The sequence below is a fragment of the Manihot esculenta genome, chromosome 16, assembly GCF_001659605.2.
Source record: "Manihot esculenta cultivar AM560-2 chromosome 16, M.esculenta_v8, whole genome shotgun sequence".
Classification (NCBI taxonomy): Eukaryota; Viridiplantae; Streptophyta; class Magnoliopsida; order Malpighiales; family Euphorbiaceae; genus Manihot; species Manihot esculenta.
The window spans coordinates 24,264,596-24,277,819 of NC_035176.2; the positions used below are offsets into that span (position 1 = coordinate 24,264,596).

General features: G+C 33.4%; 1 protein-coding gene across 1 annotated transcript; it reads left to right on the forward strand.

The window, feature by feature from the left end:
- The first annotated feature begins 874 nt into the window (after nt 1-874).
- On the forward strand, nt 875-13,001 carry LOC110603680 (alpha-glucosidase). The gene is made up of 5 exons (XM_021741507.2): nt 875-1,184; nt 1,286-2,016; nt 5,084-5,314; nt 11,164-11,810; nt 11,983-13,001. Exons 1-5 carry the CDS (start codon nt 952-954, stop codon nt 12,883-12,885), a joined length of 2,745 nt encoding a protein of 914 aa, XP_021597199.1. The 5' UTR covers nt 875-951; the 3' UTR covers nt 12,886-13,001.
- The last annotated feature ends 223 nt before the right edge of the window (nt 13,002-13,224 follow it).

The following is a 13,224-nucleotide window of genomic DNA, read 5'->3' on the forward strand; positions in this document are numbered from 1 at the left end:
CCGCATGCGTGCCAGGAGAGAATTAAATGGCCATTACGCATGGAGCAGAGATCTGATATTCTCGTACGTCCGTATCCGTATGGCAGAGACAGGTGACCCAATGGCAGTGAGGCCATTACATATCATTGATAGACAGAGGAAAATAATAAAAGGGGAGGAGCACCCTCCTCTAAAAAAAGAACTTACTCAACTCTTGTAAAACCCTATTTTCGGGATTTCAGATCATCAGAGATAATTAATTTAAAAATTTAAATAGCAATTCAAGTATGATTTTTTACGAAAAAATTATATAAAATTAATTTAAAAATCAAGAAATAAACTGAAATTATATCAAACTATATAAATTATATTAAAACCAAAAAACTGAAAATCATATTGAAACAGAATTAAAATTGTAAAAAATCAGACTGAAATAATACTGAAATTTTGATTTAATTATAGTTTTTAATTACACTTAACCAAAACTGAAACGGTACATTCCTATCCATATTTATTGGAAATATTTAATTTTATCCATTTTTAATATCTTATTTCCATTTAGTACTAAAATTTTGATTTAAGCTTATTTAGCACAAAATCAAAAATTGAAGCCAAATTTCTTGATTTCATAATTTTAAATAAAAAATAAGAAGCTCAAATATTATTGATTATCAAGCTTTTTTTATTTTACTAAAAATTAAAAAGTTAAGTTCATTTTTTTAAAAAAATCTTAAGTGAAATTAAATTTAAATCGAAAATTTGATACTAATTTACATAAAAAAATTAAAAACAAAAAACAAATTTTAACTTCCTCGGCGGGTACGCGCACTAAGCCTAAAACTAATTACATAATATTGCCAAAATCTCGTCATTTTCTTTTAAATTTTGTCGTGGAAGATGGAAGAACCCGCACGTTTTGTTTTCTTTAAATGTGAAAATGTGCAGTACTAATTTCCTCATCTCTGGCAAGTCATGGAGAGCCACAGGAAAAAACCAGGACCATCTCACTCTCATCTCCTACTTGTCTTCTTCACCGTCTTGTTCCCATTCTCACATGGCCAAGAAACAGATGCTGTCGGCTATGGATATGTAATTGATTCCGTCGCCGTTAATTTAGCTACCAAGTCGTTGAATGCTGATCTTATCTTAATCAAGAATTCCTCTGTTTATGGATCTGATATTCAAAGTCTCAATCTTTTAGCCAGGTATGTTTTCATCTTCCATCTCAAACTTTCCTGGAAAACTCCAGTACTTTCCTGGAAACTTCCGTACTATTCTTCTGGGTTTGACTGTGCCATTAATGCAGCTTTGAGACCAAAGAGCGTCTCAGAATCAGAATAACAGATTCCCAAGCTCAGAGATGGGAGATCCCACAAGAAATAATTCCCCGCCGAAGTCCCCAACCACAATATTTGAAGTTACAAAGATACCCCGGCGACGATTCTCCGGTGAATCACCGAGACCTTCTTGAAAACCAAATCCTCTCCAGTCCCACCTCCGACCTCGTTTTCACTCTTCACAACACAACCCCTTTTGGCTTCTCTGTGTCCCGCAAATCCAATGGTGACGTCCTCTTTGACGCGTCGCCGGACTCGACGGACTCCGGTAGTTTCCTGGTCTTCAAGGATCAGTATATCCAACTCTCCTCTGCACTTCCGGCAGATAGGTCTTCACTGTATGGCCTCGGAGAGCACACAAAGAGGACCTTTAAGTTGCAGGCAAATGAGACGTTGACTTTGTGGAATGCAGACCTAGCAAGCGCGAATCTTGACGTGAATCTTTATGGGTCTCACCCATTTTACATTGACGTCCGATCATCGTCTGATGATGGCAGGGTACCGGCGGGGAGTAGTCACGGTGTTTTGCTGTTGAATAGTAACGGGATGGACATAGTCTACAGCGGTGACCGGGTAACTTACAAGGTAATTGGTGGTGTTATTGACCTGTATATTTTCGCCGGAGCATCGCCGAGTATGGTGATAGAGCAGTACACGGAGCTCATTGGCCGGCCTGCAGCTATGCCATACTGGTCTTTCGGTAAGTGTCCTTGTTTATTACTTTTTTAGAAGTTCTTTTTTTTTTTGCCAAAAGTTTATTATTTTTTATGCTTATTAATTTAATTCAATTCATATATTATTAAATAAATATTAAATATATATAATTAATATATTTTTATCCCATAATTTTAATTTACTTTACCTTTTTATATATATTAAAAAAATAATTTTTTATTAACTTTTTAATTATATCTATATTAAAAATATTATATTTTATTAAATATTAAAAAATATTTTAAATATTATTTAAAAAATGACAATTAATAAAAAATTATTTTAAAAGTAAAATAAAATTAAATAAGTTTATAATAATTAATTTATATATTATTATAATATAATAAAATAGTAGATAATAATATAAAAAAAATTACATAACATGAATTTGGATAAGATGCCTTGTAATACAAACCTTTATTTAATTACGGATGTATTATTCTTGGACCTTTTGCACGTGTTTGTCTTGTTTCAGAAATTCAATTTTACACCACCTTCGTTTCTTCTCAAATAAAAATAAATTAAAATTATAAAAGAAAATATTTAGGTGAAGAGATTTGGTTTTTGAGGAAGATTATTGGGTGCACTCGGTAGATCTCATTATTTAAAATTTTAAAAAATATACTTTTTATATACAAACTAATTTTTAAAGAGATTTTTTAAATCTACTCACAGATTTAGTCTGATAGTAAATGTCCGAGTAAATCCGAGAGATTTCAGATTTTTACTTTCTCAATTCCCGATTCTCAATTTAGATCGTAATAATAAAAAATGAAAAAATTTCTCAATTACTATTTAAAGTAATCTTTTTAGATTGCTTCAATGTCAAAGTTTAATCTTCCTTATCAAAAGTTTAGATAAGCTTTACATAAGTCCTAACATAATGATTGGTTTTTGGTAATTTTAAAATTAACTATTTCTAGAAGTTTTATATAGTCTTATGTTTTAATTTTTCTTAATTAAAAAGAGTAAGTAATTTTCAATTTTTAAGATTGCAAAAAAATATATATTTAAATAATGCAAAATAATATTTCATTATATTAAAATTTACTTATTAAATTCAAATTTATTTGATTAAGAAAAATCTATTGAATTTATTTTAAAAAAAAAGAAGGAAGGAACTGGCTTAGGCATTTACGTAAACTTATCCCCAGAATGTTGAATGATATATATATATATAATTAGTTGGAATTATCATTCGAAAATCAAATCGAATCGAATAAATTGAAAATTAAAATTTTAATATTTATAAAAATTGAATCAAACTGATTTTAATCAGAAATTGAATTGAATTGAGTTGATCGGATTCAGTTGATTCGATTCGATTTAATCGATTTAAATTTTTAATAATTTTTTTTTTATTTTTTATATTTTATTTTTAATATTTTAAAATATAATTAAAATATTTTAACCAATTTAAACTCTTCGTATTATTAAAAATAATATATTATTATCACTAATCAATTCGATTCAATTTTTTTAATTTTTTTTATTAAAATAAAATCGAATCGAAATAATCGAAAATTTTAAAATTAAAAATTAAACTAAATCAAAATGAATAATATTTATTATATTAATTTTATAATATACTAAATATTCATAATAATATTATATATCGAAGATACAAAATAATTAATAAGAATCTCATGCATAAAAAATTTCAGCTTTATATGAATCGAAAAAGATAATTATTTAATTTTTTTATCTATCTCTAAAAATTAAAACATTTATTTGTTTCATTTTAAATTTAAAAAAACTTCTATGTACTTTTTGGACATATTTGAATTATATAAAATCAAATCAAATCCCACTACCAAGACTTGGACAATGAAATCAAGATTTCCAGTGGTCCAAGTCAAATAATCTGTTGAGACTGTGTCCATGTCACCATGCATTGAGTATCACTTCTTTTTGCTGCTAATTCTAGAGGGTCAAAGGTTTTATCTTCTCTTTTAAGCAATGGTGGGGTTTTGCCAGCGAAATTCTCGCATGGATTTCCTCTCACTCTGCACTAGGTCTTGTTCTTTGCTCATTCTTTGGGCCATTTTGCTCTTAGTTCTTCATTTCACTAGGTTGCCAATAGCATTCTAAATTTTCTCACTTGACAAACACGCACAGAAGGTTTATTTATTATTTTTTTTTTAAAAAAATTACTATTATTTAATTTACATGGTATAAATAAGTTCATTAATTCATTTTTTAATTTAAAAAATATATTAAAATATTCTTAAATTTTTAAAAAATTTATTAATTAATTATTTTATTTATTTTAACCATTAAATATTTTACTATTTGATTTTCGTTTGTTTAAAAAAAATTTATATTTAGAAAATATTTTATATAAAAAAATATTTTATCTAAAAAATACTTTCTATGAAAAAATATTTTTTCACGAGATAACTTATTTTTTATTATTTAATTATAATTTAAAAAGTAAAATTCATTAATAAATTTATATATTGAGGTCTTAATAGAAAAAATAACTTTTTAAAAAAAAAAATATTTTCTTAAAAATGACTTATTTTTACGTTTGACTATAAAAATATTTTTTATTAATTAAATTTTCTAAATAATCTATCCGTTAAAAAATATTTTTCGTGAAATAAATGAAATTTTAATCTATATGATATGAAAATTTATTAATTGATCTCAATTTTATAAGAAATCTATTAATTATTCTATATTGAAAGTGTTTGACTTTTTAAGAATATTTAACGAATAAAAATTAATGAAATGACTAATTAGTATATTTTTAAGATCACGCTAATAATTTAATATATTTTTCAAAACTCATGAATTAACTAATAAATTTTCTTATATCTTAGAAATTAAATAATATTTTTTTCTTTATTTTTTATATTAAAAAAAAGTTTTTTTTAGTATTATATGACTAAAAGCATATTAAAATTATTTTTAGTTAATTTTCTTATATTATAACTACAAAATAATAATTTTTCATTGTTTTATATTCTGATTCTCTTCATACATGTTTTTTTTTTTTTTTTTTTCTGACAATACCTATTTGTTTGATATTTGTGTGTTGGTATGTAAAGGATTTCATCAATGTCGATATGGGTACAAGAATGTTTCTGATCTTGAAGCTGTGGTTGCTGGCTATGCAAAAGCTAGTATTCCTCTGGAAGTTATGTGGACAGATATTGATTACATGGACGCTTTCAAGGATTTCACTCTCCATCCTGTTAACTTTCCTCCAGATCTTATGAAAAAATTTGTCAACCAACTTCATCAAAATGCTCAAAAATACGTTGTTATTATCGACCCTGGTAAGTTCGACAAATATTTGTTTTTCAATGTTAACGTATTTTTACATTTTAATTCAAAAGTTCTAATAAATTTATTGTCACAACTTTTTTAGTTAGATATAATTGTAGCTTAATTAAGTTAAAATCAATATCTTAACTTGATTTTTTTTAACTAATGATAGTATGTATTATAGAAGACCAATTTTTTAGTTCATAAGAGTTAATTCTTTTCATGTGTAAAATTTATTTGCATTTAAAAATACAGAGGCTTTTTTTTAAGAAAAAAAATGAATTTAACTCAAAAACCAGCTCAAAGGCGAGTGTTTATGATATTATAAGTAGTATATTATCCTGTTTTAAACTAACGTGAAATAAAATAATTCTTCACCTCTAGAATCAACTACTTTGAGTGTGAAAGATTTCAACAAGATCTAATATTAAGTGTGAGGCTCTATGATAAAGGACTGATTAGACTCCGTCAGAAATTTTAATCAAAATCGTTTGGTTAAGATGATATAAAGGAAATGATAGGTTAGAAACCGAAAAATCTTATTGAAATTTTTCAAAAATTAAAAAGTCAGTTCCAAAATAGGTATGGAAAGATTATTTATACTAGAAAAAACTCTAACATACAAAATTATAAAAATATCCAAAAAAATAATTAGAATGCAAAATTGACCTCTAAACGGTAGAATTTTCGCATCGAATTTTGTGACTAGACCTGCGGCCCTTGTCACACTTTTGAAAGTTGTGCGTCTCGAAATTCTCTTTCCGAAAAACTATCGTGGGTTTCCATCGGACATCGGCAATAAAAGTTAAACCCGGTCCAAGTCTACCGAAAGTTCAAGACTAGTTGCTCCGTGTCATTCCCTTCTACTTGTAAAGAACTCGACCTCGAGTTGTCATCAGCAGGATAGTACTGAAATAGATCCGCCACGTTAAACGTCTTGAAAATTTTCATCTCATTTGGGAGATTAAGAATATAGGCATTGTCATTAATCTTCTGAATGATCCGGAATGGACCAATCTTCTTGGAGTCAAGTTTTTTCTGTTCTCCACCACGTTCCTTGCATAAATACACCATAACTTGGTCACTAACATTGAAGGACTTGAAACGCTTATATTTATCAGTTGTAGTTTTATATTTGTTATTGGCTTCTATAAGGCATTATTGTACCTATTTGAAAATATCCACATGCTACTTTACCAAGTTGCTTACTGCAATACTGTTGTGAAAATCTGTAAGAAGGGTAATAAGATCAACTGTATGTGCTGGGATTTTCCTGTACACAACTGCAAATGGTGACATCATTGTGGAGCTGTGGACAACACTGTTATAAGCAAATTCTGCTTGGGCAAGAGCAAGATCCCAAGTAGTTTTCTTATTACTATAGATGCAGCGCAGAAAGTTGTTAAGCGTGCGGTTCACCACATCAGTTTGTCCATCAGTTTGGGGATGGGCAGCACTGCTTTATCGAAGTTTAGTTCCAAAACGTTTCCATAAAGTCACCTAGAAGTGAGCTAGAAACTTCATATCTCTATCAGAAGTAATGGTCTTAGGGACGCCATGTAAGCGAACAACCTCCTGAAAAAACAGTTTTGCAATATGAGAAGTATTATTAGTTTTTTGCAAGAAATGAAATGCGTCATTTTGGAGAACCTGTCAACAACAACAAGAATATAATCAGATCCACGTTGAGTACGTGGAAGATTAAGAACAAAATCCATAGACAAGTCCTCCCAAGAATATGCTGGAATAGGCAGTAGAGTGTATAAGCCTGTATTCTGCGAATGACCCTTCTGAATTTGACAAACTGGGCAGTTCTAGACCATCCAACCTGTATTCCCTTTTAATTGTGGCCAGTAAAAACGCTCCTCCAACTCAGCAATAGTCTTATCTCGGCCCAAATAACCACTCAAACCTCCCCCATGGACCTCTCGAATTAGTTTTTTCCGCAGATAAGATCGAGAAATACATAACTTGTTCTCCTTAAAAAGAAAGCCATTATGTATCAAGAATTCATCAGCAGACTGGTGAGCCTAGACTTTAGCCCATATATCAGCAAAGTCATCATTTGTAGCATATAAATCCTTTAGAAATTCAAAACCTACAACCTCCTGATTAATTGTAATCAGCAGAGTAGCCCTCCTACTCAAAGCATCTGCTACCTTATTACTATAGCTAGTTTTATGTTTTATGATATAATGAAAGGTTCTAAAATAAGCTGCCCATCAAGCATGCATCTTATTCACATATTTTTGAGTTTTAAAGTGGATCAAAGATTGATGATCTGTGTGAATAATAAACTCTCGCCCCATCAGATATTGCTCTCAAGTTTTAAAAGTCCAGAATACTGCATATAACTCCTCATATGTAGATCACTTCTTCCTAGTTTCATTCAATTTCTCACTAAAGAAGGCAATAGGCCTTTTAGACTGTGACAACAATCCGCCAATCCTAACTCCATAAGCATTACATTCAACCTCAAACAGTTTATCAAAATCGGGTAGAGTAAGAATAGGGGCAGAAGTAAGCTTATCTTTAATCTCTTCAAAACTCTTATTGATAGTGTCAGTCCAAGCAAATTTCTGCACTCTCTTTTTTTTCAAACAATCTGTGATAGGGGCAACGATACTGCTGAAATTTCTGATAAACCGTCGATAGAAAGTAGTAAGGCCATGAAAGCTGTGAACTTCATAAATAGTTTTGGGAATGGGCCAATTCCGTATTGCTTCTACCATCTTCTCATCAACATGTATCCCTTCTGCACTAACAACAAATTTCAGGAACAGAACGCGCTCCGTCATATAAATGCATTTTTTTAGATTAATAACCAGCTTACTTTCTTGCAAGATTGTCATGACTTGACGAAGATGCTGTAAATGTTCTTTTTCGCTGCGACTAAAAATCAAGATGTCATCAAAATAAATAACAACAAATTTGTGTATGAAAGGACGCAAAACCTGGTTCATAAGTCGCATAAAAGTGCTAGGTGCATTCGTCAAACCAAAAGGCATAACCAACCATTCGTACAAGCCTTCCTTCGTCTTGAAGGCTGTCTTCCATTCATCTCCCTCCTTAATCCAAACTCGGTGATAGTCGCTTTTAAGGTTGATCTTCGAGAAAATTTTAGACCCGGATAGCTGATCCAACATGTCTTTCAGTCATGGAATAGGAAATCGATACTGAACAGTAATTTTGTTAATGGCATTACTATCACGCATATTCTCCAAGCCCCATCTTTCTTTGGAACTAATAGGGCAGGTACTCCGCAGGGGCTAATGCTCTCCTAAATATGCCCCTTCTTTAATAATTCTTCAACCTGTTCTTGGAGGATTTCACTCTCCTTGGACTCATTTTGTAATGAGGCAGATTCGGTAATTTTGGTCTAGGAATGAGATCAATCTGATGTTGGATATCCCGCAAAGGTGGGAGCTTGGAGGATTCGTCCACTATCCAGGGAAACTCCTTCAACAGTTCTTTGACGGGTGGTGGTAAAGATGGTGCATCCTCGTTGTGCCTGTTGCTCTCACCAATAAAGGCAGTATGCCTCCAGATTTCTCAACTGCGCCTGATAGCCTTTGCACTCCCATGGAAACAGCAACAGCTTTCTTCCCTTCCACTTTAGAATGCTTCGCAAAACCGGAAGGCAAAATAGTAATCTTCTTTTGATTCTATGTGAACATTTATGAATTCTCCTTCCTCTTATGCAAAGCATCAACATCGAACTGCCAAGGGCGATCTAGCAAAATTCCACAACAATCCATATCCACAACATCACAATTAACAGGTTCAGTATAAAATTTACCGATCGAAATAGGCACGCTGCGGATTCTGTTGGTCTCAATTTTCGGTCCTTACTTAATCCATCTAACTTTGTATGGTGAAGGGTGCAGCTGTGTAGGCAACTGCAATTTCTCCACCAATTTCTTAGCTATTAAATTCTCACAACTGCAGCTATCTATAATTAGCCTGTAAATTGCTTCTCCTACTCGACACTTTGCCTGGAAAATCTTCCTCTTTTATGTCTCATCCTCCTATTTTGTCGAGCATAAGATTTTCTTCACCACATAGGTGACCTCTCCATCTTCAAAACCAGCAATAGATCCATCATCGTCATCCACTTCCTCCTCATATTCAACCACCTGTTCAACCACATTAACCTGTCGGCGATCGTTATTGACTCCTCTACCTTCTAGACATTTATTCGATCGATGACCAGGTTGTCTGCAGCGGTAATATATGTCTCCCGTTGGCTTCTGATAATGATTGATTTTGCCTCCTTTGTCTGCTGTAGTGGCGACTGCTTTTCCTTTACTGTCTCTCATTTCTTCTATAGTATTCTGAGGATTGCCAGAATTTACAACCTTAGAAGGCTACCCGCCGTAATTGCCTCTATACTGATGTGTTCCTATCGAACCAAAATTTCTGTAATTAAAATTTCGGTTATACTGATGTTGTGGCTGCTAATCAACATGCTCTTCTGCCCTTTTTGTCATCTCAATTGCATCTGCTAAAGTGAAAATCGCAGCTACTCCCATCATACAACGAATTTTGTGATTCAAGCCCCTCTGATAATGAGCAACCTATTGGGCTTCATTCTCATAGTTTTTACACCTCGCCTGCAACCTCAAAAACTCCTCAGTATATTCATTCACCCTTCGATTCCCCCGTACATAGTCATGATACCGGTTATACAAAACCTGAGCGTGATCACTAAGTAAGAACCGTTGTTCAATCATCTACTTCGTCAACACCCAGTTTCATATGGATTCCAGTCTCCTCCGATAGCGTTCATTTTGAACCGAATTCCACTAGGCTGCTACACCCCCTTTTAATTTATAGGCCACAATTGAAATCTTTCAATCCTTTTCCACGTTCATAATTTCGAAAAAATGTTCTATCAACTAATCAAGAACAGATTCTACATCCAACGAATCAGAAAAGTTTTGAAGGTCCATCTTTATCTTGTAACCTTCTTGATAATTCTGTTGGGGATTTGAAGGCACAGGATTAGCGACCATAGGATTGGCGACCACAGGATTTGGAATTGGCTGGGGACATTCAGCGGCGGTGGATTGGTGGATTCCCTGCTGCAAGGCTAACTGTCCGATCATCTCCCTCGATTCTGTCAAAGATGCCTCAATTGCAGCAAGTCACACCTCTTGATTGTCTGCCATGGACGAACTTCACTCTGATACAAATCTGACAAAAGACTGATTAAACTCCGTCAGAAGTTTTAACCAATGTCGTTTGGCTAAGACAATATAAAGGAAACGATAGGCTAGAAGCCAAAAGTCTTATTGAAATTTTTCAAAAATTGAAAAGTCAGTTCCAAATAGCCAAAGAAAGCCTATTTATAATAGAAAAAACTCCAATATGCAAAATTATAAAAATATCCAAAAAAATAATTAAAATGCAAAATTGACCCTCTAAATGGTGGAATTTTCGCCTCAAACTTTGTGATCAGGCCTGCGGCCCTTGTCACACATTTGAAATTTGTGCGTCTCGAAATTCCCTATTCGAAAAACTATCGTGGGTCTCAATCGAACGTCGGCAGCAAAAGTTAGACTTAGTCCAAGCCTACCGTAAAGTCCAAGACTAGTTGCTCCGTGTCAAAAGTGTTTAAAATTTGTTGACTGTTGAAAGGAAAGAGAAAAAGTTTTTTGATTCATAATAAGGGTGTTTTTGAAATTTAAAATTTTTTTCTCTCCTTTGTAAGATTTTAAGATGGAAGCACCTCTAGTTTGAATGAAATAAAAATATAGGAGTTTAAATGTTCGGTTCTAAAATTAAAGGGATCGATCTGTTAATTAATCCAGGAATTAAAGTGTAATTTACCCTATTATTTACTACTTTTCTTGCGCAGGTATAAGTGTTAATGATTCCTATGGAACCTATAATAGAGGGATGCAAGCAGATGTGTATATCAAACGGGATGGTGTTCCTTATTTAGGAGAAGTTTGGCCTGGACTTGTCTATTTTCCTGATTTTTCAAAACCAGACACCACAGCTTTCTGGACAGACGAAATCAGACAGTTTCGAGATATAATTCCTGTTGATGGACTTTGGATCGACATGAATGAGTTATCCAATTTCATAACTTCCCCTTCAACTCCATCATCCACCCTTGATGATCCCCCTTACAAGATTAACAATGAAGGAATCCAACGGCCAATAAATAATAAGACAACACCAGCAACATGTCTGCATTTTGGAAATTTTACAGAGTACGATGTTCATAACTTGTATGGACTGCTAGAAGCTAAAGCAACCCATGAAGCCTTGTTAGATATTACTGGTAGAAGGCCATTTGTGCTTTCTAGGTCAACTTTTGTAAGTTCCGGTAAGTATACTGCTCATTGGACTGGAGACATTGCCTCCACCTGGGATGATTTGGCCAACACCATCCCTACCATGTTGAGTTTTGGTCTCTTCGGAATACCTATGGTCGGTGCTGATATATGTGGATTTTCCGGCAATACAACTGAAGAACTTTGCAGGCGTTGGATTCAGGTAACTATTCCATCTGCGGAAACCTGTTTATAATTCTGTGTATAATAAAAGAATGCAGTAATCTCCGATTTAACTCAATTAAATCTTGTACTTTTATAAAATCTAGATTGAATTGGCAATTACCCTAAAAGAATATGCATAATTTATCTGTACAATTATTGCCCATATGCAGCTTGGGGCCTTCTATCCCTTTGCGAGAGATCACACAGAGATAAACAGTATCCCGCAGGAGCTCTATCTCTGGGATTCAGTTGCTGCAACAGCCAGGAAGGTGCTAGGACTCCGATATCGACTGCTCCCATACTTTTACACATTAATGTACGAGGCACACACCAAGGGAACACCCATTGCAAGGCCTCTTTTCTTCTCATTTCCTCAAGACATCAACACTTACGAAATCAATTTCCAGTTTCTGATCGGCAAGTGTGTACTCGTCTCACCGGCGGTGACTTCAGGAGCAGTGTCTGTCGACGCTTACTTCCCTACAGGAAATTGGTTTAGCCTGTTTAATTACTCTGATTCAATCAGTGTAAGCTCCGGGAAGTACGTCACTCTCGACGCGCCACCTGATCATATAAATGTACATGTCAAGGAAGGTAACATTTTAGCAATGCAAGGGGAAGCAATGACAACAACAGCTGCTCGAATGACGCCATTTGAGCTCGTGGTGGTTGTGAGCAGCAATGGGGATAGTTCCGGTGAACTGTTCTTGGACGACGGCGAGGAACCGGAGATGGGAGGATCACAAGGGAAGTGGGTTTTACTTAGATTTAACGGTGGACTGCAGAGGAACAATACTATCTTTGTCTCATCGGAAATTTTGAGTGGAGGATTGGATTTGAATCAGAAATTGATAGTGGATAAAGTAAGTTTCGTAGGGTTGAAGAAGGGCGAGATATTGAAGGCACGTAAGCTGAGGATCACAAAGGGATCAATGAGAAAAGGTAGCCCTGTTGTAAAGGTTAGCTTGGACAGCGATTCACAGTTTATTACCATTGAAATATCTGGACTTTCTCTTCTTTTAGGAGAAACTTTTAGATTGGAACTAGACCTGGTGGTGAAAAACTCTAGTTAAGAGGAAAATGGATATGAATAACTCAATAACCCAATTAGGCAACTTTTGTCTTTTGGTCTTAAATGTTTTCGTATTGGGATGGTAATAATATACTTAACTTTTATGAATCCCAAAAATTAGACATAAAAAAATTGTAAAAAACTAATTTCAAGACATCAAATTCGACTGTTCGGTAGTAGGAATGGTAACGGATCGGATATTTTTGGATACTCATCCGACCGAACCCTAATAAAATGGATTTGGATAGTTATAATCGGGTTTGAAATGAATTCGTGTTTTAAAAATAATACCCGTTGCGAGTTCGGATCGGATTCAAATTTTATGCATAGAGTACCCACT